The 25,543-nt window shown below is 44.3% G+C and overlaps 1 protein-coding gene across 1 annotated transcript in view; it reads right to left on the bottom strand.

Annotated features, from left to right (window-relative positions):
• Nucleotides 1–17,460, bottom strand: part of LOC111872005 (zinc finger protein 1) — a 972,125-nt gene extending 954,665 nt beyond the window's left edge. Inside the window, exon 1 of the mRNA XM_023865862.2 lies at nt 17,403–17,460. Within this exon, the coding sequence (XP_023721630.2) occupies nt 17,403–17,451 (49 nt within the window). The 5' untranslated portion in view covers nt 17,452–17,460. The remainder of the gene's footprint in view (nt 1–17,402) is intronic.
• Between the last annotated feature and the right edge of the window lie 8,083 nt (nt 17,461–25,543).

Below are 25,543 nucleotides of genomic sequence, written 5' to 3' on the forward strand. Positions count from 1 at the left end.
GTTATATATATATATATTTACATGGTCTAGAATACCGAGATTAATGGCCGTGGGGATCCGTTGCGCTGACAACGCGACACCCTCTATCCGCAAAAGTTGGCACTAACTTCGCCGATAAGCGGCGGTCGCTCGGTTGGAATAGTTCGTTTGCTGACTAAAGGCCACGGAAGAAAGAGGGTTACATCTTCCCGTGGCTTTCTATGTCGTGTTGCTTTTCAGAAAGTTTCCTATTAAACATGTGAACTATACACATCAGGATGCATACCATAAAGACTATGCAACAAGCCGGAAGGTCGCGGGTTCGATTCCTAATGAGGTCATTGGATTTCTTTCAACTGATCTAACCATTCCAGCCACACTATGGCCCTGGGGTCGACTCAGCCTATAACAGAAATGAGTACCAGAGCGGCCGGCGCGTAAGGCTGACAACCTCACCGCCATCTGTGAGTAGACTGTCTAGAAAATGTGGGAGCCTCGGCGTTCAGAATCCTATGGGTCTGCACGGCCTGTTACAGGGATAGCTGTAAGCGATCCACTGCCTAAGTCGGCATCGGCTTCAGGGACGAGAAAAGTACGGACTAGACAGGGCCTCTGTAACAACACTGAAGTCCGCTGGTGAGGGCCTCGCTAAGGAAGCAGAAGATACGGTCTGCAGGACGCATATCCAGAGACCCTGGTGCAATCTGCAATACGGCCTACTTACTGGACAACCCGCGGAAGGAAACGTTACACTGAGAAGCGTCTGAACTGTGTGCGCTAGGGGACAGTCTTCTTTGTTTACTTTTAGGCGTCATTTTGAAAAAAAAAAAGAACTTATGTAGGGTTCATCTCTCTCTGTGATCTGTGGTCAGCGTCTGGACACTTGGAGGATTGTCCTAAAACCGACGTGGGCGAGTTCCACTAGAAGATGAGCTGTTACGGTTTTCGACCACGATGACCCATTGTAAAGCCTGGTTTACATAGGATCTTGTACATTTTTTCCATGTATTTCATCTGTGTGCAGTGTCGGTTAATATTCTCTCGTCTTTGATTTGTTTCATTCTGGTCCGTCACACTAACAATTACAAAGATAGAAACGTTAATAGTTTTAATACCAGGAAGGCTGCTGTAATTGTAAAAAGTTGGATATTGTGTACATTGTGTATTCCAGGCATGTGTGTGTGTGGTTTAGCACTACTGTGATAGTGGTTTCCGAATAAATATTGATGTTCCCCCTGAAGATGATCCGTAAGGATCGAAACATGTAAGGGTGCTGGTGCAGGTACACTTCCACCATTCTTGTCCTCGGCCCTAGATGGGAGTGGGTGGTCAGCTTCACGCCCCACGGAAAGAGCCGCCGGTACCCATTGAATAGGAGGCTGGGTGGGCCCCAAAGACGGTCTTGACGCTGCAGGCACGAGAGAAATCTCTTTCCCTTGCTGGGAATCCAGCCCAGACAGTCAAGTATGAAGCCCGTCGCTATACCGACTGAGCCACACCGTGGTCGTGAACCTCTTGTCTTCTTAAGGGTAGCTACCCGATTCGTAAGACTGGAGAAGAAATGTATTCACACGAGTCATTAACCATCTACAAAATCATACGGCGTAACATTCAGGAAGTAATCATCACATTTCCTGGCATTTTGAATGCCAACATGGTTGTAAATATGGGAATAACAGATCGTGGCCAATAGCAAGGTAAAATTCCGGAATAAACTGTCACGTGTATTAGTGACTATAGACGGGGTATGGACTGGTCAATAGATTTACTGACCACTTACAGTTCGTAACTACAAATAACTGTAACATTATTGCCGATTTCCACACTACATATCACTCAGCACGAAGTTTTCTCATTCTTTCACTAGGCTTTACTTGGTAACAGCTCTCCGCAATGGCTGTTCCTCTGCAGTGCTTCCTGGTAACGAATTCTAGCAATGGAGAATTTTCAGCTTCCGTTGCCCGCTGGTTAACACTCCACAGCTGAACTCTCAACCGACAATTCTGAAGACTCGACTTCATTCAATTCCTTACTGCTTCCAACTGAACTCTTCTTTATAACCACTTTGCACGGATCACGCAGAAAACACATTTCTATTGCTGTTAAGGCGTGTTTACAGTACCTTTGTATAGCAACGACAGTTACTCGATTGTTGCTTGCGTATTCGTTGCCGCGGGAATGTGTTTACTATGTCGTCGCCTAGCAATGAACGTCTATTCTGGCTTCACAATTTCGGTTTAGGGCGTCATATCACAATACACTACGAAGTTACTGTTACAAAGGACCGCGCCATAGCTCAAGCTGTTTGACGCTGGCTTCCCACAGCGGCGGCCCGGGTTCGATCCCGGGTCAAGTGGAATTTGTGGTGGATGAAGTGGCGCTGGGGCAGGTTTTCTCGGAGTACTTCGGATTCCCTTGCCAATCTTCATTCCACCAATTTCTCCACAATCACCCTCACCTATCATCTGGGGCTGGTACAATAGGCCAGAAGTGGCCGCAGTACAAGGGACTTAGTTCCACCCCTCTAGCAATAAAAAGAAATTACCGTTACGAAGAACACGGACAAGTATAAGACCATCACTTCAGTTAATGGACTACTAATTTTCTAACACCTGCAGAAGCTATAATAGGCTTATTCATTACAGGTAAAGGTGTCGCTGTACTCAACGAATTAAGCACTACGCCATGAAAGTGTATGGGGAAGTGAATGTATAAAGCCACATTTTCTCGACCTCGGCAATAGTTTGAGGTGATTTCATGACATGTGCAAAAGAAATATCAAGACAGGACACCGAAAAGCGCTTCAATTTTAGCGTGAACTAGGATCCACAGTAGTATTGGAAGCGTGGGAGTCACACGGTCCCACCATTATGCAACCAGATTCCAAAGTGTAATTTTTGCTGCAGAAAGTTTGGTGCAGATGAGCTGCATTTTTAGTTCCTTCAAAATCCACCGACGCTGTAGGAAAACTGCATCCTTTCCTTTCCAGAAGCCAATCTCCAGCGTTCCTTGCACTCCGGCGGAAACAAATAACCGAGAGGAAAAAGGAACACGACGACAAGTGTAAGTCCCATTATACCATCATCATTAAAAATAGACGAAGCGACGACGAGGTCAATAAGGTACTTCATTACAGGCGGCAGCAGGGGAAGTGTCGCTACAAGGGGAACCAGTGTCCGTGTTTCCTTGTTGGCAAAAATCGCAAGGAAGGTAAACCTTTCCACTCTTGTGCCAAATTTATATGTAAAGTTCCTTGTAGATTTGATGCCGTCGCCAGATACAGGGCAGTATCATAATATGAATATAGTTAATACATAATTTGACAAGGCAGTAAAGAGTTCAAATACATGGGAACGAGAGTAACAAATTAAAATTTGAAAAATTACATCATACAGGTGTGATGGATTGGACACGTAGTACACGTGGGAGAAGAGGAATTATACAGGGTGTTGATGGGAAAGCCAGACGGAAGGAGACCACTAGGAATGCGTAGGGGTAGGGACATGTACTGGATTATTCTGGCTCAGGATAGGGGCCAGTGACGGGCTCTTCTGAACATATCAGTGAAACTTCGGGTTCCATAAAATGGGATATTCTTCAGTGGCTGAACAACTGGCGGCATCTCAGTTACTCAGCACAATGGAGTTAGTTCTTAGTTAGATTATCTGTATTTGTCTAGGAATATGACGGAATGCGTCCGCTACACTCTAGTGTCCTGCTGGTATTCAGGCGACAAACAAGATCCCCAATAACCATCCTGCAGACCACTGTGTCCTAAAACGCGTGCTGTGTCCTGAAATGAATGAAAGGAACGCTGTTCCACTAACGAATCCAAATATATGTCAAGAGTTCTGTGACCATTCCGTAACAATGTTCTCATCGTGACACCGTTAAGGCTAGGACGTGTTATGTAGACAAAACTGTCACAAATTCCCTTCTTAACTCTTTAAAAGTCAGATGGCTAATTACGTTCCACCTGCTTTAACATAATCAGAGTCAGTATCCAGCCCGCGCGGTGCCTGTGAGCTAAACACGACTACGCCCACACAGGGAAGCGCACAAGAGTAATTATGAACAGTAAATGATAACAGTACTAAATATAAATCATAGGCCGCGCCATAGCTCAACCGCTTACTCGCTGTCTTCCCACCGCGGCGGCCCGGGTTCGATCCCGCGTCTGGTCAAGTGGGATTTGTGGTGGACAAAGTGGCGCTGGGTCGAGTTTTCTCCGAGTACTTCGGTTTCCCCTTCCACTCTTCATTCCACCAAATTCTCCATCATCATAATCACCCTGGGCAGGCTACAATAGGCCAATCAGTGGCCGGCCGTGCCGAGTGGACTCAGTTTGACTCAACCACCCCGCCCACTAAGCGAATTAAAAAAATAAATATCATTAAACTTCTAATCCACTAGAATAAATAATGAATTAATCAATTCGTTCACTCTTACAGACAAGTATCATATGACTTCATACCTGTGAACATGTGTAAGTAAGTAGTGACACACAAAACAGCCCATCATGGTATATACATATACATTTTTTTTTTTTTTTTGCTGGCTCTACAGCCCCTTTTGGTCCTGGCCTCTTCACTTTCAGCTTCATTATCATTTTACAGTCGGTAGGACTCCTTGGACGGGTAATCAGTTCGTCTCAAGGCCTCTACCTAAACCCTGTGCAAGGATTCGAACCCACGATCCCGGCTTCCAAGCAAGCGAAAACAGAACATGCCTCAGACCGCTCGGCTACCATGAACAGCCGCCCCCCACAATAGCTCCCCTAACACGTGAAGGCGTGTCCACATTACTCGTGCTGGTGCTCGTCGGGAGACTCGTCTGGCTTTTACTTGTGCTCGTAAATCTTCGTCCACACTACTTCAATTGCTCGCCAGGCTTCGGCGCGTGAGGATCCGTATATTTACTCGTAGTGTGTACAGGCTGTAGTCGTATTTTAATTTATTGGCTATAGCTTTTAAATTAAAAATTTTAAATTTGTGTGTCTCGTGACCTGTCATATGGTCCACATTACTAGCGAGCATAATGAGTCACACGAGCGTAGACGCGCCTTAAGAATTACAAATATTACAAGTAACGCACATCAGCAAAAGTAACTCCCATAAACAGTAACGCATGATACTTGTTCATGATCTAGAACACACCGCGGAGCGCAATCACTTCCACATGGTGGACGCTTAACAACATGGACCCACGAAATACAACTTGACGTAACTTTACACGAAAAAAAGTAAAGGTATCCCTGTAACAGGCCGTGGAGGCCCATAGCGTTGTGAGATGTTGAGGTTCCCACATTTTTCTAGACAATCGGCTAACAGATGGCGGTAAGGTTGTTAGCGCTACGCGCCGGCCGCCCTTTACCCCCAAAGAATATTCCTGGTACTCATTTCTGTTAAGAGGCTGAGTCGACCCCGGGGCCATAGTGCGGCTGGAAAGTTTACTTACTTACTTACTCATGGAGCTGAGCCCTTCTTGAGGAGCGGCCAATTCTGCAACTACTCAAGAATTTCCCAGCATTTTATGGAACACAAAGGTTCATCACCGTGTTCACAAGAGTTCTCCACCGGTCCCTATCCTGAGCCAGATCGATCCAATCCATCCCATCCTATCTCTCTAAGATCCATTCTAATATTGTCCACCCACCTACGCCTTGGTCTTCCCTGTGGTCTCTTTCCTTCTGGCTTTCACACCAATATCCTACATACAACCTTCTTCTCCCCCAATCGTGCTACATGACCTGCCCACCTCATCCTCCTTGACCTGATCATTCTAATTTTACTTGGAGAAGAGTACAAGTTATGAAGCTCCTCATTATGTAGTTTTCTCCAACCTCCTGTCACTTCATCTCTCTTTGGTCCAAATATTCTCCTAAACACCCTCAGTCTATGTTCCTCCCTTAATAACAGAGACCAAGTTTCACACCCATACAGAACCACAGGCAAAATTATAGTTTTGTATATTCTCATTTTTGTGTTTGGACAACAGACGAGTAGACAAAAGGTTCTGGACTGAATGGTAGCAAGCATTACCCGAGATCAAACTCCTCTTAATTTCCTCCTGAATCAGGTTTCGATCTGTTATCGTTGTTCCCAAATATCTGAACTGTGCCACATTTTCAGAACATCTGTTTCCTGTCTTTACGTCATGATTTTGCCCTGCATTTTGGTGACAAGACAGCAACATATACTTAGTTTTCTCTGTGTTTACTTCTAGACCAAACTAGATCAAGCTGGATGGATTAGGCCAATTGAAAACAATCCAATGACCTCATCGGGACTTGAAACCGGGACCCTCCGGCTTGTAGCATAGTGCCTCAACCAACTACACTACTTTTAACATAAAACTGTCAATATACGACATATTTTAATTATATATATTTAGTGGTCAGATTTCCTGGCTACAGATCCTGAGGTTAGGGTTCGAGTCCCGGCGCTACCAGATTCTTTCTGAGAAGTAAAGAAGTCACAGTTAATTGAAAGCTGGAAATTACATGTCACCCTCTTGCACGCAAGAAGCATCCCATAAGCGGTTAGAGACGACGCCACAAACGGTGGAACTATAGCGCAGATTGCGGCTTCACTTTGGTGGCTGCTGATTCTTCAAAGAAAATTAGCCTTCCTACCGAACTACCCACTCCGAACCCCTCTTTAACATCCCATTTCAACCACCCTTCATTTTACCTATATACCCCCAGACTCGACTTCAGCTTTCAACCCCTCAAGTACAACCAAAATCCGCTTGCCAATTAAATTATTCATTTAATCAAATACATCTCTTGGTTTTCGAGGTTTTGGAAGTCGAGGATGGGTCGAGAGCTTCCTGCATCACCCATCCAATATCTACGTGTTATGGAAAGTCAAAGGAAATCATTTCAAACATGGATGTTCACACAAAAACTGTGGGGGTTGTAATATCAAGAACAAATGTTTCCTTAGCCCTCTAGCGGATATCAGACAACACAGGGAGAAAGCGGATAGACAGAACTACTGAGACAGCTCTGAACAAATTATAACTGCTTATTACTTTCCACTCAAATTCTACGATGCTTGGAACTGCTGTCACCATGATCTAGGCTTAAGCCTCTGAGGAGTTCAGTTTCGACGTTGTCCCATTTTCTGGAAGCTCAGTCGGTATAGCAACGGGCTACGGGTTCGATTCCCGGCAGGGGAAACACATTTTTCTCTACTCCACAGATTCCAGACCGACACTGGGGCCGGGGATATATCCCCAAGTGTTAAACGGCCGGGTCTTCAAGCTCACCACTCACCTTCAGCTAGTGCCGAGGTCTACAATGGTGGAACCATACCCCCGCTCCCAATACATCTTCAATTACGTCTTAATTAATTAAGCACAGTGGAAACATTACCTTTTAGCTCCTACCCTTGTCAGGAGGGGCATGCGGTAGCGTAGTTGGTTGAGGCACTATGGTACAAAACGGAAGGTCGCGAGATCGAATCCTGATGAGGTCACTGGATTTTTCAATTGACCTAATCTTTCCAGCCGCACTATGGCCCTGGGGTCGACTCAGCCTCTAACAGAAATGAGAACCAGGAATATTCTTGGGGGTAAAGGGCGACCGGCGCGTAGGGCTGACAACTTTGCCGCTATCTCTGAGCCGATTGTCTAGAAAATGTGGGAACCTCAACATCTCACAAGCCTATGGGCCTCCGCGTCCTGTTACAGGGATGCCTTTACTTTTTACTTACTTACGTAACCCTTCCGGCCGCACTATGTCCCTGGGGTCGACTCAGCCTCTGACAGAAATGACTACCAGGAATCTTTCTGGGGGGTAAAGGGCGACCGGAGCGTAAGGCTGACCTCACCGCCATCTTGTGAGCCCATTGTCTAGAGAAAATGTGAGAGCCTCGACATCTCACAACCCTATGGGACTCCAAGGCCTTTTACAGGAATAGCTTTACCTTTTTACCCTTGTCAGGATATCTGCTTGCATGTTGTGGGATTCGAGTTTCTTACTGGCGGTATATTTGAGTGGGATGTGCCGCCGTGCAGTGTGATGGAAGTTTACAGACGTTTCGGAGGAACTTTCTGCCCCATTATCAAGGTGAATGTGGGTGGTGGGAAAAACATAGTGCCCTCGCCCGCTGGGTTAAGACTGAGTACGTATGCTCCCCCGAAACATTAGCAAGCTTCTACCACACTACACGGCGTCACATCGAAGGAGAGAGGATCTTCAATGATAGCCAACTCATTTCACAGGATGTTTTCATCTTCACTGTACCCGGTAATGTATATCCCTATTTACGATATTAACAGTAACGAAACCTATATATACGAGTATATCTAGCCTCAGAGGAAACGCAGAACACCTACTGGAGACCACTAGAGTAGTCCAAAAGCAAATACAGATAAAACTAAATATAAACATAACATAAAAATCAGAACCGTATTCCTGTATCAAAGGAAATCATTTCAAAACGTTATAAGATCTTAAGTGTCATGCATTATAACATGACTAACACTTAGAATAGTGATATTCTGAGGGACCGAGAAATCGGAGTTTGATCCCCAGCAGGGCTCCTCCACATCGACCGTACACGCCCTGGGAACGAACCCATCATCTTACACAACGGTTATCGACAGTCCTTCAGCAGGGGAATAATCATCACCACTCACCATCAGCAAGGAGAACTGAGCCATTGACGAAACTGATAACAAAGACCCGAATACAATTTCGAAAAACGTTGCCAACCAGTCAATTCCCTTTCCTGAACACTGACGATCCTAAACAATATCACAATTTTACCATCTGTTTTGTGTAGCTGTCAAGAGACGGCTAATAACTTCAGAGATCTTAATTTACGAGTGTGGAGTTATACTTTCTGGGATCAGAGTCAACACGGCCTTATATCCATAACCACCAGAGTGAGAACCTCAAATCCTAAATATTGGTCACGTTTCGAGGGTGTGTGACTACAGACGGGGTTTGGATTGGTGAATTTGATTTCTTAACACACACGTTCACACCACTCGGAACCGCAAGTAATTACAGCGCCACTCCTAATTTCCATAATTCAAAGATCACCACAGTACCCGCTCAGCCCTTTTCCAGCCTGCCGCGTCAATAGCCGTTCCCTAGCAACGACTTCTAACATAGGTGATTCTTCTGCTTCCCTAGCTCACGTCCTTACTGTCCGGCGAACTTTAAACTGTCAACAGAATTTCAACCCCACCTCTTCTCAGCCTCTCTTGCAGAGCTCAAATGCCAACCATCAGCAGACTCAGTTAAAAGTCAAAGTCACACTGCAACTGACGTTCACTCAGTCAGTAAGTCTTGGTGTGCCTCCTACGACTCGCAGGGTCACGGTGCAGGTATTCGACCCCGCCTCCACACGGGTTGCAGACTCAGTTCAATTCCAAATCACACTGCGATTGATGGTCAGTCAGTCTGTCTGTCTTGGTGTCTGTCATTTGTCAGTCATGGTCAGTATTACCAAGTCGGCCTGGAGTTCTCGTTATATAACTTCGGGGAGGACCCGACGGAAAACACGGCCTCCAATAGTTATTCTATTGTTGTTGTGGGAGGGTGCCTAGCGACAGCCTCGATACTGTTGACGTGTTTACCGGTCGTTACCCAGCAACGCATCTTCCTTCTGCTGGGCGAAAGAACATGAGAGGGGAAACAAACGTCACACTTCCGAAAGCTTACTGCATCAGTCTGCCACGTGACACCGCGCTGTGAACACGCACTATTTCTACAAGAGTGTTTTTGTGCTTTTTCGACTTCGTGTCTCGTTTTGTCTGCGATGGATGGCAAGATAGAACAAAAGTGTCTGCAGCAAGTTTTGGGCTATGCTCGGTAAATCCGCTATCGAAACCCTTGAAATGCTCCGTGAGGCTTCTGGAAAACATTCCTTAGGCAGGACAGCGGTTTTTGATTAGCATTCACGTTTCAAGGCCGGTCGAGTGTCAGCTGACGACGACGAAAGTTCAGGGCGACCAAACACCAGCAAAACGATGGAAAATGGTGGAAAAAATTCGAGAGCTCATCCACGAAGACCATCGCCCAAAATCCATGAGCTCACAGACACCGTTGCGATCAATTAATGGAGATCACCAAGAGAGCTTAACAGAAAATTTGTACATGGGCCCCATTGCTCCTTCATGACAACAACACACCCGCCCACACGTCTCTGAAAACCACAGAGTTTGTGACTAACAACAACATGGATTTCGTTCCCCATCCTCCCTACTGGCCGGAATTAGCCGCCTGTGACTTNCTATTTCTACAAGAGTGTTTTTGTGCTTTTTCGACTTCGTGTCTCGTTTTGTCTGCGATGGATGGCAAGATAGAACAAAAGTGTCTGCAGCAAGTTTTGGGCTATGCTCGGTAAATCCGCTATCGAAACCCTTGAAATGCTCCGTGAGGCTTCTGGAAAACATTCCTTAGGCAGGACAGCGGTTTTTGATTAGCATTCACGTTTCAAGGCCGGTCGAGTGTCAGCTGACGACGACGAAAGTTCAGGGCGACCAAACACCAGCAAAACGATGGAAAATGGTGGAAAAAATTCGAGAGCTCATCCACGAAGACCATCGCCCAAAATCCATGAGCTCACAGACACCGTTGCGATCAATTAATGGAGATCACCAAGAGAGCTTAACAGAAAATTTGTACATGGGCCCCATTGCTCCTTCATGACAACAACACACCCGCCCACACGTCTCTGAAAACCACAGAGTTTGTGACTAACAACAACATGGATTTCGTTCCCCATCCTCCCTACTGGCCGGAATTAGCCGCCTGTGACTTCGCTCTGTTTCCCAAATTGAAAATGAAACTGAAGGGACGGCGTTTTGAAACAGCGTGTGACATCCAAAGGGAATTGCAAGCGGGACTCTACAGCATTGAGGAAAATGGCTTCCTATGGGATCGCTGTATGCATTCCCAAGGAGACTATTTTGAAAGAGATGGAAGCCAAAAATTGAGCAAGTTAAGCCAGCATTTGTTTTTTAACTAGTGTGGGTACTTTCCGATAGCACCTCATATGAGGCACTTTCAATAGCTTACGTCACAAATACCTTCCTCTTGTAATATCAGGATAAGGTCGCTCAAATTCGTGATGCGGTAGCCATGAGCTTCATCCTATCTAAACACTCCTTTCATGACTCTCCCTTATACACACTATGAAAAGCCTACTTAAACCGTTCCTCTTGTACCTGACGGTGTCGAGGCTTTTCTTTTCATTTTGATCAATTTACAGACGTTAGGACTCCTTGGCCGAGTGATCAGCTCGTCGCAAGGCCTGTAAATAAACACAGAATAAACACATACACATATCAAACAACCATGTCATGTGTGGAATTCGAACCCACAATCCCGGCTTCCAAGCGAGCGAAGGCAGTACATGTCTTAGACCGCTCGGCTACCGTGGTCGGCTTATGAAAAACTAAGCTATCAAAATACAGTAACATAAATTTGTCTTCACAACAGAAAATCGTTTAATTAAATATTTATGTAAGCCTGTACTTCAATATACCGATTACCACGAAAACAGCGTAACCTGATTGGCATAATTATTATGGACAAGCAAGACAGTTACTTTGAGAGTCTGTGGTCTGGTACTCAAACTCTGTACCCTAACACGCGCAATTCAGGTTTTAGATAACGAGTACTCCCGGGGAAAGAGACCAATTTGACAGGAGGCTGCGCGGACACCACAACAGGCCTGGACTACGTGAAGAAGGGAAAATTCTTTACCCTACCGGGACTTGGAACTCCGACCCCTCGGTTGTCCAGCCTGTAGCCTGCCTCTATGCCAACTCTCCATTCCGCCGTAACTACCTCAAACTCCGGCCTGTAAGTCAGAGATTGAGAAGTACTCGTCCGTTTATTGCAGGGAACCGATGCCCTGTCTTTAGGACGCTCTCCACCCCGTGAGACATCCAGTATAAAGCCGTGCATTACAGGTGCGGTGCCCCTAGTAAGCCAGATCGCCCTCACGGAGTCTCTGGCGAAGGCGGGTATCAACAAGAACACTTAAAAACACAAGGGCAATCACTTTAACGCGAGAATCAAGGCTGCATTATTGAACACGCGGAGGGAGAACGGATTTGTGGGGCGGGGCGGGCCGAAGACGAGGCAACACTAAGCCTTCTTGGGAGCAGGGAAATTCAGACAAAGGAGAGTGGGAACGGTGAATAAAATATTAATTTCGATTTCGGGGTTGGGAGGCAGGGTACGCCTAAACGAGAACAGAAAAGTTAATCTAAACTCTCTTATACACGTAAGTACTTTGCCGTTATTTTTAACGTAAATTACGAATCTCTTCTGTTATGAGAAGGAGAGATTTAAAATTCACAAGCAATTACAAGGTAACTTTAAACTTTTTTTTTAGTTATAATTACTCAAAATGCCATAAGGTGCGGACATAAAAATGAATTCCGAGCTATCAAAATGGGGAAGTTTATTAAATTTTAAAACCCATTGCGTGGAAACGTGGGCTACTTTAAATCATAAAAATCACTATAGATTTCGAAATTTCAGGAGAATAAAAGTGTTAACAATCATTTACCCTAATTTGTGACGGTGCTCTGCTCCACACGAATACACGTTGGCCCATGTTACTGATTAGCACAAAATAAAAACCGACAATATGCCCATCCAGTCAGGAATCGAAGCATGGAGACTCGAAGTGGGGAACAACAAAAGAATGGTCGCGGTACTAGAGCAGAATTGTGTTCGTAAACTTGGAACAAAACGCAACACTTTAACCGGGGACACCTCTACACTATCGGACAACTGCCGCTTCAGCAAACTTTCTTGGCTTCCAAGAAAGTAATTCTGGCAAAGATAAAACTGAAATTAGTTCCTCTGACTACGCACAACGTCGCAGCAAACGTTTAATGCAATATCCCACGCATAAATAATAAACCGTAAACCGTCTCGTTTACATATTATACTTCACACATCAAATAAAACCATTATAAACAGACCCACTCATGAAATCGACACGATACATCTAAAAAACAGACTGCGTACTCGTTCGTTACATACATAACTGAGGTTCGTGCGCTGTGTTCACCCTCGACAATTCGTTGCGAAATGATAAAGATAACTCTAAGGCCTATAAAACTTCTATAAACACACAAGAATTACACAGAGAAGCAGCTCCCTAACTTTCTGACATGACATCCATGTTTTTGTTTTTGTTTTTACAAAATCCTCACGATCCCTAAACAATTTATTGAAATAAATGTAACCGTTTGCATTTGTATTCATATCATATTTCCTGACTCAGATAATCCATAATTAGCAAAAGGAAAAAAAAAGAAAAAAGAAAGAAACAAGTAAAGCTATCCCTGTAACAAGCCGTGTAGGCCCATAGGGTTATGAGACATCGAGGCTCCCACATTTTCTCTAGACAATCGGCTCACAGATGGCTGTAAGACTGTCAGTCCCCCCCCCCCCAGGAATATTCCAGGTACTCACTTCTGTTAGACGCCGAGTCGACCCCAGGGCCATAGTGCGGTTGGGAGGATTAGGTCGATCGAAAAATCCAATGACCACATCGGACATCGAACCCGCGCCCTTGCGGCTTGTAGCAGAGTGCCTCAACCAACTACACAACTCCTTGCCCAAATTCATAATTAGGCCCACAGAAGAACTGTTAGCATGCACATTTTTAAAAAAGAAAATGATATCCCGAGCTCTCTATTTCGTAATGAACATCGACACACGTTTAAATCGAATCCCTGTTATTTCGTTAATATCCTGCTTAATAAATGTGACGTGTGCTTACGGAGAGGACCATTAAATCAGGATAAACAGAATTATTTCGGCTGAATTTAACGTAAAAATGATCTGGCTTCACACCACCCAAGAGGCGCTCCCGTCTGGTTAGCAACCGCAGCTATAAAACATACTGTCACGTGTCCGGGGTTCCGTGACTAACAACTACGGGTTCTGGATTGGATGATTTTATTTACTGGCACTTCTATTATAATTGCAGTCAGTGAGGGCCTCAGACTCGTTCCATTCCTCACTGGGCCACGAGTGTCTTCTCTTCCACTCTGGCTGACTTGGTTCTGATTTACGGGTCGGTCACTTCTTCAGCATCCGTGGTCCGCCGGGTAACACTCCACAGCTGAACACTCAATTACTGAACTGCCTTCTGAACTCTCTTCTGAATGACTGCCGATTCACGGCTCGCTTGCGACTGAACTCCCGAATAAATTACGTTTCTTCCTTTTATAATTTCGGGGCGAACCGAACTGAAAACACCCCCTCTAACACTTCGTCTATCACTGAGTGCCAATTCGTTGTCATGGAAACGTGCCCAGCAACGAGTATCCTTCCACTGTTGAGAACGTAACCTCACAAATGTGTTTACCGAACCGTTGTCTAGCAATGGTTTATTCAGGCTTTCAATCGTCATGTCACAATATTATCAAGAATACGTCGAGAGGTCAGTGGGGGTAAATCTGATTGAGGATAGGGACCAGTATAATTAACATTTGAGTCCCAGAAAATGTCTCGACAAGCTTAGCTTCTGAAGGACTCCGCTCCATAAAATGTTATAATACTTAAGAACTTACAGCAGTAATTAATACGACAGAACATGCATACTGCTCGTCCATTAAGATATAAATGCGAGTTCTTGACAAAACGACCGAGGGAACTCAAGATGCAGCAAATCTCGGCATCGCCGGTTGTACCCTACAGCTCATTCCCAAATCTTTCCGCACCGACTGCAACGTCAGTCTGTCCACACACGTTAAGTGGGGTAACTGACCCTCACAGATGAGCCGTTCTAAACGGGTTTCAAATTTAAACGGAGAAAACAAACCAAGCTACACACAGTACACACATTTACGCAGTGAGGATTCAGTGTCAAATTCCAGGGCAGGGGGCAGAAGCGATAGAAGAAAAACGTGTACACAGAGATGTGCAACGGTACTGTAAGCTGTACAGGAAGTCATTGCCTCCCTGTACTCGTACACCCCGGTCACGGTAGCAAAGCGGGCTGAGAGGCATGTACTGTCTTCGCTCGCTCGGAAGCCGGGATCGTGGGTTAGCATCCCACTCAGGGCATGGATGTTTGTTATATGTATGTGTTTATTCTGTGTTTAGGTAGAGGCCTTGTGACGGGCTGATCACTTGTCCAACGAGTCCTACCGACTGTAAAAATGACCAAAACGAAAAAACAAAAACCTCGACACCGCAAGGCATAAGGAGGACCGTGGTAGCGTAGTTGGTTGAGGCACTATGCTACAAACCGGAAGGTCGCGGGTTCCAGTCTCTATGAGGTGGATTCTTTTCAATTGACTCCTACCCAAAACAGCATGGATAGACCTGACAGAACAAAAAGATGAGTGTAAATCAAACATGATTTAAATATTGAGAGGGACCCTAGCTCAGCAAGCCCGCCCTCACTAGCCACCCTCTCGATCAAAACGAAACGGAGCAGACCAGTAATTACCCGCCTGTTTTAACGTTTCTGGCACTTTTACAGGTGATACTCGAACGGAAGTTGTAATTTTAATTGTGTAAAACGAAATTTTAATAATTTAATCTCTACTAAAATAATTAACCGGGATATTGCAGTTGGTATAGCAACTGGCTACTGGCTGGACGGACGAGGGGTCGGAGTTCGAGTCCCGGTAGGGTCAAGAATTGTTACTTCTCCATGTCGTCCAAACCGGCTCTGGGGTCCATCCAACCTCCTATCCAATGGGTACCGGGGGCTCTTTCCCCGGGGGTAAAGCGGCCGGGGCGTGAAGCTGATCACTCACCTCCAGCTAGTGCCGAGACGAAGAAAATATGGATCTATACATCCACTTCCCCACACGCCTTCATTGCGTAGTGCTTAATTAGTTAAGCATATGGACAACTTTTACCTTTTTCTTTTCCTTGGCACTACAGCCCCAGTGGGCCTAGGCCTACCTCCATGAACTTCTCCGTTCACTTCGGTTTTTCTAGATCTTACACATTCGGTAGGACTCCTTGGGCGGGTGATCAGCTCGTCGTAAGGCCTCTACCAACTTTACCTTTTACCTTTACTAAAATATGGATCCATTTTTAATGTTTTGACACAGTTCATGGACTTATGTATTGCCTGAGAATGACCTAAAAAGAAATGTCGAAACATGTCTCGATAAGAACTGCACAAATAAGCATATGTTGATACGATAGCAATTATGTTGTCTTGTTCAGTATTATTATTATTATTATTATTATTATTATTATTTTATTATTATTATTATTATTATTATTGTCGTGTTGACTGCCCCATTCGAAAGTATGAACAAATTTGACGTCTATACACCCACTGTTCCACACGACTTCACGGTGTAGTGCTTAATTAGTTAAGTACGGGGACAATTTCGCCTTCACTGTTACTGATGGCTGGAGCCTTACAAGTGTTACAGATCGGGTTTTGAATATCGCAAGGAAGCTCATGGGTTCGTAAAGGGAGGGGTGAGTCACTATTTCGTTTCTGAAGATGACTGCTGCAGATAATTAGTTGGAAATGTCAGAAAAGTGTTCGAAGTACTTTTTTTATTGCCAGTGGGGTGTGACTAAGTCCGTTGTACTGCGGCCACTTCTGGCCTATTGTACCAGTCCCAGATGATAGGTGAGGGTATTTGTGGAGCAATTGGTGGAATGAAGATTGGCAGGGGAAACCGAAGTACTCGGAGAAAACCTGCCCCAGCGACACTTTGTCCACCACAAATCCAACTTGACCAGACCCGGGATCGAACCCGGGCCGCCGCGGTGGGAAGCTAACGACTAACCGCTTGAGCTATGGCGCGCTCTCGAAGTACACTAACATTCGCTATAATTCCTAAACAGACCAACATGCTATTATGGGCAATGCTGGCACGCACACACTATCAAGAACACTTCGAAAAGGCAGTCTCACGGAAGAAGCCTTGACATCTTTCAGTGGTCACAGATGTGGTAATTCTGTTTCCCATACATTCAAAATAATATTACTAACTTTCTAACGACGTAGAACAATTTACATCACAGTCTAATCCAGGCACAAATTCACACGTTTCAGGTACACTACGCTACGTTCAATTGTCCGCATGTCGTGCGTATAGGGCAGCAAAATTTATTTAAAAAAAAATACATAACAGCTTTAATAGGCACACACAGAAACAAATACCCTAGGCACAAAATGAAAAGAGAGAACGAATGTGAACAAAGAAGAATGCAACAAGAAAGTGTAAAGTAAACAAATGTTTATTCTGCAATGCAATTAAGAAAAGGGAGCACGTGGTGTTTTGGCGCCACTGAACTAAACACTAACGCCACACAGCGGCAGTTTCCTAAACTACCTGACAGTCAGACTGAACACGTTATGGTCCATATTGGATGTTAATTCCGTCTGATTGGACAACACGCAGCAGTTGTTTAATTGTGTTTTATGGAAAACGGACGGTCCTACCTTTCTGAGGCCTTCGTCTGACCAAAAACTGCTTCCGTCGGCTTGCCATTTCCTTCAATAATTACCACATTGTCAAGATAACTTGTAAAAAAAAACACGAAGTGAAAACACACACATATATATATATATATATATATACAAAGCTCGGACGCGCAAGGAAGCCCCAACCGGTTTTGTGCCACGCCGTGACAGAACTGATGAATTGGTGGGACTGAGCATACAGGGGGGAGGAGACGTGACAAGCCAAGAGCATAGGCCTGGGGGGGTGGGGGCCGAGCGGGGGGTATGTTAGGTGCTTTCGATCACTGGCATGGGTAGTTACTGGGGGAGGTGTTAGACCACGATCCCAGGTTGCCACATGTATCCAATTCTGCTGACTGCTGTAGAGCAGCAGGTTATGTCATGCCATCAAATCAGTTGTCTGGGACCTTGTGTTGATCAACATTTCTCGACTCCTCTGAACCACACAGGCATTTTCCGTGCGCTTACAGTCGCCATTAAGAATAAACGAAATTCGCCGTTTGCAGTCTTCATATACCCGCCCCTTGTCGAAAAACCTAACGTTTAAAGCATTAATTACTTAACTAATAAACAACTACATCATGAAGACGTATAGGGGAGTGGAGATGCAGCTCCATTCACAGTTATCATTTGCACTAGAAACAGGTAAGCGGTCGGTCAGCTTCACGTCCCGGCAGCTTTATCTCGAAGGACAGAGCCAGAATTGGACAAGAGGGTTGGTGAGCCTCACAGACCGTCTGGACGCAGTCCAGTCCGCAGCCTGTCGTCGTACAGATTGAGCCACTCCAGCTCCCATGAATCGAAACATCAAAATACAAAATCTTATTCTTACTTCCTGCAGCTTATGGGCCCAAAGCTCAGTTCCAGTGGTTGGGAGAGGCACTAACAAACCAAAATTTGGTTCGCGACGCCATTAAGAGCAGACGGAATTAGGGTAATGCTTGCTACCATTCAGCTCACAACAGTTTGTCTTCTCGCCTGATGTGTAGAAAAGATTAAACTTTTCCCTGTGGTTCTGTATGGGTGTGAAACTTAGTTTTGACATTAAGGAGGAACATAGACTGAGGGTGTTTGAGAACAGGGTGTTGAGGAGAATATTTGGACCGAAGAGGGATGAAGTGACAGGAGGTTGGAGAAAACTGCATAATGAGGAGCTTCATAACTTGTACTCTTCTCCAAGTATAATTAGAATGATCAAGTCAAGGAGGACGAGGTGGGCAGGGCATGTAGCACGCATGATGGAGGAGGGGAATGTACATAGGATTTTTGTAGGCAAAACAGGATGAAAGAGACCACAAAGAAGACCTAAACTACACGTATGTGGGTGGATAATATTAAGATGGATATTAGAGAAATAGGATTTGGTGGTATGGACTGGACTGATCTGGCTCAGGATAAGGATCAGTGGCTGGCTCTTGTTAACATGACAATGGACCTTCAGGCTATATAAAATATTGGGGAATTCTTGAACATCTGAGCGACTGAAGGCTCGGCTCCATCGGTCTCGAAACCTTAGGGAAGGCGACAGAATGCAGTGTCTGAGAAGAAGGTGACGAGGAAATTGCTCTGTCTTACGACAATGAACTAATGGTGGGTGGGATGGGGGAAACATGTAGCACCCATAGGGGGATGAGAAATGCATGCATAATTTTATTGAGAGAGATCCACACTAGCACCCTCAGCATGATATGTGCTACACATGCATACTGAACATAAACCGAATTACCGCTACACTACCCTACCCGATGTTCAATTTATAATTCTCACGATCCAGCAACTCATGTATACGTCAAAGTCGCTAAAAGGCAAAGAAAGGGGAGGGGAAGTAAGCGAAAAAACACAGAGCGTGTTTAGAGCAAACACTGTTTCGCTGAGGACAATAATCCAAGAAAAATTCTGTTGAGAGTGAAAGGGGGGGGGCACCAGACGACTGTTGTATTTCATACGTCAACACAAGCATTTGGTACAGTCCAAGAAAAGCAATTCACTTGCCAACAGCCGACCACTTCGTGAGTCATAATCAACGCTAAGGTATTTCATTTTGACATGCCTCCACAGCTTAACGCTGCAGCCGAACAAGGGTACTTTTCCCCTTTAACTCGTTCCAGAAGGCAGTCATTAAACCGTTCCCACACAGAAATGTGTTTTGGAAGATGATACAAATGCCACTAACTTGAAAATACAAACCGCCAATTCATAATTCACGGCAAATCTGATAACCTACTTTAACATGCTATGGGTATGTTATATTATTGTGATGTGCTGCCTGAAAGCCGGACTATAAGACGTCCATCACTAGTCAACGTCTAGCAATTCATGGGCAGCGACGCCTAGGATATCACTGCCCCGGGGATGAAAATCTAACAGTGGGGTTTCACCTTAACAAACGAATTGTTTGAGGCAGACACATATTCACGCAGCAACAAGAGATTCGTTGCATAGCAGAAGGCGAAATTAACCCCTCGACAAGGTGTGCCCTATTCAGTCCGAGTGCAGGATATAACAGTTCGTATTCGGCAAGAGACCTGTAGAGTTCGTAGTCGACGAGAGCTAGGGACAGTTGAGCTCTGAGCAGATCTACCTGAACACAGAACAACATAAACACAGAATAAACGCATATACACACCAAACATCCATGCCCTAAGTGGGATTACAACCCACGATCCCAGTGTTCGGGCGAGGGAAGACGGTGCATGCCTTAGACAGCTCGGCTACCGTGGCAGGCGTATAAATGGTAACCATGGAATTATAATTACTCTACAATAACAATACAGAGATATCCCGAAGTTACAATAAAAATATCCCCATATCCTGCTCTCTAAACTTACTGTTGCTATGGTTCTCGCAATGTTATGATGACAGTATTTTGTGCCTCTGTCCCTTGATAGCGTGAAGGACAGAGAAGACGCAATCAAGACATACACAACATTAACAATATTCAGAAACATAATTTGAGTCTTCAGAATTAATTTATAATATAGGCTTAAGCTCCAGCAGCTGAAGGACTTACCCCTGGCGTACAGTGCACTGCATTGCTGCGTTCACTCACCTGAAACACAAAGAAACGACACGTTTTAGTACTTGCTAATGCTCTGTTCGCAGGAACACACTTCTACAGCGCGAGCTGAGGTTCAAGTTGTTTCAATTCTCAAATGACGCTTCCACCAGTTGACGTTATAAGCTAATGGGCGCCTTACAGAATGACAGGGTCACAATGCATAACGAACAGAACAGAGATGTTGGAGAATTGCTACAGCCGAATAAGAAGTACTAGCTAAATTAACTCCTTGGAGCTGAGCCCTTCTTGAGAAGCCGCCAGTTGTCAAGCTACTCACCCACTTCCCAGCATTTTATGAAACTGGAATGTTCATTACCGTGTTCACAAGAGCCCTTCACTGGTCCTGATCTTGAGCCAGATTAATCCAATCCATCCCATCCTATCTAAGATCCATTTTAATACTGTTTCGGTCTTCCCAGTGGTCTCTTTCCTCATGTTTTGTGTGTGTTATAAAGTATAACACACGCAGTCACAGGAGCAAGACACAACACAAAGCACAATACACACATGAAACTANTAGTATAAAGACAACAGGGCATGCAATGAAGTAGTTCGACGTACATCGAAAAGCACCTGAAGATGGCACTTTAGTGCCGAAACATGTAGTGCAAGAGAGAAGAGTAAGGTGAATAAATGTATGCACTGTAAGACGGTCAGAATAAATCATGGACATTGATCATTCTAATAATACTTGGAGAAGAGTACAAGTTATGAAGCTCCTCATTATGCAGCTTTCTCCAACTTCCTGTCACTTAATCTCTCTTCGGTCCAAATATTCTCCTCAGCACCCTGTTCTCAAACACCCTCACTCTATGTTCCTCTCTTAATGTCAGAGACCAAGTTTCACACCCATACAGAAACAGAGGCAAAATTTAGTTTTGTATATTCTAATTTGTATGTTTTTGGACAGCAGACGAGAATACAAGAGGTTCTGGACTGAATGGTAGCAAGCATTTGCCGAGTTCAAACTGCTCTTAATTTCATCATGAGCTAAATATTGATTTGTTACTGTCGTTCCCAAATATTTGAACTGTGCTACATTTTCAGGGGATCCGTTAACTATCTTTAATTTACTATGTTGCCCTGCATTCTGTTGACGAGACAGCACCATGTACTTAGTAATCATTACTTCGGCATTTCTCTTGAAATTAAGAAAAATTTGGGAGCACTTGGGTCTGCGTCTCCTTCTTTGGCCGACTTTCAACCCATCACACCGCGAACACGAAGCAGAAATTTTGCTCATTCAACAGCTCCGCTGTTGACCTGTGTCATCACGATATCTAACTAATGTTTCGGAGCAACATATCGCCTCTATCTTCGCTGCCGAAACATACGCCAAACAAGAAATCAACAGCAAACAATGGCGTGCGGCCTGCTGCATAAGTTGACTGTTTAACAAGAAACTTTCGTTTGTGAGAGCTACCTTTCATAAAGTCGCTTAATTTTCTCCACTTCAACCCAGGCACAAGACACCCAAAACAAATATAATACCAAAATTCGCATGTTTCTCACGTTATTAGTACTTCATATTCGTGTCGATTAGAAAAAGTTCCGTTTTACATTGAACATGGCCGCCTCTGTGGTCTAGGTGTCAGAGTTCCTGGCTACAGATCCAGAGGTCCCGGGTTAGATTCCCGGTGCCACCAGATTTTCTGAGAAGTAGTGGGTACTATGTTACAAGACGTAAGGGCACGGGTTCGAGTCCCGATGAGGTCATTGGATTTTTCACATTGACCTAATCTTTCCAGCCGCATTATGGCCCTGGGGTCCACTCAACCTCTAACAGAAATGAGTACCAGGAATATTCCGGGCGGTAAAGGGCGGCCGGCGCGTAAGGCTGACCTCACCGCCATCTTTGAACCGACTGTCTAGAAAATGTGGAAGCCTCGACAACCCCATGGGCCTCCACGGCCTGTTACAGGGATAACTTTGCCTTTTATAACTTGCATTCGGGGGTTGCCTCGTTCGAATCTTGGCCAGGCCACCCGTTGCCCTGTATGAGGCTTCTAGTGCTCCTCTCAGCCTATTCAGAAAGATTCAGGGTCAGTACCTCAAAACTAGGCTTGGAACACTTCCATCCGGGACCAATCCAATTCATTCAGTATTAAAAGACAAAGTAATTATTACAGATTAAATATACGATTCTGTATTTTGGCATCCCGTTGCAATCTGTCCCAACTTAACGTTCATTATTTATCGTCCGTCAATATTGCAACACTCTTCCATTCACCACTCAGTTTTAGTTCAACATTATACACCTTGACACTACATGTTTCGGCCCCAAACGGCCATCTTCAGGTGTCTTGATATGTTTACAAATATTTTATTAAATTATGTTACAACTCCTACACTGTCTTAGTCCGTCTTAAAATCACACGCTGTAGTTTTCTTTTCAAGGTAAAAATATATAAAATCCTTAGACCCACGGTATTTTGGTGCATGTTATTTCACCTCACACAGAGTGTCGTCCATTTTCATAAATGTATGTCTGTCCAGGGTGTTTTGTCTCGGCAGCGTGCCCCTCACGTTCGTAGCCTACTTTTCAGTTATGACTGCAATATGCCCCTGGTTTGCGTGTTTCCTCCACAGCGTGTGGTGTTGTCTTTACTAGCAAGCTGCCGAGACAAAACCCTGGACAGACATACATTTATGAAAATGGACGACACCCTGTGTGAGGTGAAATAACATGCACCAAAATACCGTGGGTATAAGGATTTTATCTATTTTTACCTTGAAAAGAAGACTACAGTGTGTGATTTTAAAACGGACTAAGACAGTGTAGGAGATTAACATAATTTAATAAAATATTTGTAACATATCAAGACACCTGAAGATGGCCGTTTGGGGGCCGAAACATGTAGTGTCAAGGTGTATAATGTTGAACTAAAATTGAGTGGTGAATGGAAGAGTGTTGCAATATTGACGGACGATAAATACATGGACATTAAGATTAAATTTACAACTATACATGTACCCAAATTTTCTTAATGCCATCTGCTTTCACACACTGGTATCCTTCTAGCTTTATTATTCGACCCTGAAAATGGAGGCGATATGTTCCTCCGAAACGTCGGTTAACTTTAAACGGACTACACGGCCTTCATAACCACCGGTGTGAGGACCTCAAATCCTATCAGCCTATAGTTTTTCCCGTGAAACTTTCGAGAAAAATGCTCTGTCATAGTCAAAATGGCCGTGTTGAAACGTGAGTAGCACAAGCGTCCCAACATGTCTACAGATGAACCAGGCCCTTATCTTTAGGAAATCCTCCTCGGTATTAGCAGTGCACGGTTTCATAATCAAGGCTGTTTAGACAACCTACTGTACTGTTTGTAAAGAGATTAAACCTGGACCTGCCCTACGAGGGACCGTATTGTTACAGATAAGAGTTCACGAGGAGGTAGACACAGTGTGAAAACAGACGGACGGGTCCACTGACACTATTTGCTCCTTCAAACAGGTGGACTTTAGATCACGGGTGATCAGGGGTCACTTACAGCGGAAAAAATAAAGCCGGATACTTTTTGGACAGCGGTGTACATTGAAGTTGAAAGTTTTGCGCCCATTCGTGGCGAATATCATTCTAGAAATGATGTCTGAGAACCTCCTTCCCTTTATAACATTCAAAGTTCTAACAAACTGACCCCCTTCAGTACTGACAACAGTCAGCGTTGCTGAAGCAAACGCAGAGAAAGCTAAGTACAAATGTTGCTGTCTCGCCAGCAGAATGCACGGCAAAATCATAGCACAAAGACAGGTTCAAATATTTGGATCAGTCGGTAACAAATACAATTTTCATTCACGATGAAATTAAGATCAGATTAATTTCGGGTAATGTTTGCTACCAACCAACTCAGAATTGTAAGATTTGAGGCTTTCACGGCGGTGACTATGAAGAAAGCAGTCTTCTGGGATTTGGCACCGTGTATATGTGGTGTTAACCGACGTTTCGGAGGAACGTATCGCCTCCATCTTCAGGGTAGAAGAAAAAATATATAAGAATCTGCAAGCAAAGAGACCGTGAGAACCGGTAAAAGCAGACTGCTTTCTTCAACTCAGAATTATTTTATAATTTTGCCCTTGGTTCTGTATGGGTGCGACACTTAGTCTCTGACATTAAGGGAAGAACAGACTGACGATGTGAATCCACTAGGTAATGGTATAGATACCGTAAAGAGAAACACACAAACTTTAATTGACGCTAGTAAGGAGGTTGTTCTAGAAGTAAAGACAGAGAAAACTAGGTACTTGTTTCGTCACCAAAATGCAGGTCAAAAACATGACATAAAGATAGGGAACAGATTCTGTATTTCAGCATCCCGTTGCAATTGTTTAACTTAACGTCCATTAGTTATCGTCCGTCAATACTGCACCACTTGTTTATTCACTACTTCATTTTAATTTAACATTATACACTTTGACACTAGATGTTTCGCCCCCAAAATAACGTGGGTATAATAGAAACTTTAAAGGATTTTATCTGGTTTTACTTGAAAAGAGGACTACAGCGTGCGACTTTAACACGGACTAAGACAGTGTAACAGGTTTAACACAATTTAATAAAATATTTGTAACATATCAAGACACCTTAAGATGGCTGTTTGGGGCTGAAACGTGTAGTGTCAAAGTGTATAATGTTAAATTAAAATGAAGTAGTCAATAAACAAGTGTTGCAATATTGACGGACGATAAATACATGGACGTACAGGTAAGAGATATTTTGAAAATGTGGCACAGTTCAGATATTTGGGAACAACGATAACAGATCGAAACCTGATTCAGGAGGAAATTAAGAGGCGATTGAACTCGGGTAATGCTTGCTACCATTCAGTCCAGAACCTTTTGTCTTCTCGTCTGCTGTCCAAAGACATAAAAATAAGAATATACAAAACTATAATTTGGCCTGTGGTTCTGTATGGGTGTGAAACTTGGTCTCTGACATTAAAAGAAGAACACAGACTGAGGGTGTCGGAGAATAGGGTGTTGAAAATATTTGGGCCTAAAAGGAATGAAGTGACAATAGGTTGGAGAAAACTACATAATGAGGAGCTTCATAACTTGT

This window comes from Cryptotermes secundus, unplaced genomic scaffold (genome assembly GCF_002891405.2).
Source record: "Cryptotermes secundus unplaced genomic scaffold, Csec_1.0 scaffold133, whole genome shotgun sequence".
NCBI lineage: Eukaryota > Metazoa > Arthropoda > Insecta > Blattodea > Kalotermitidae > Cryptotermes > Cryptotermes secundus.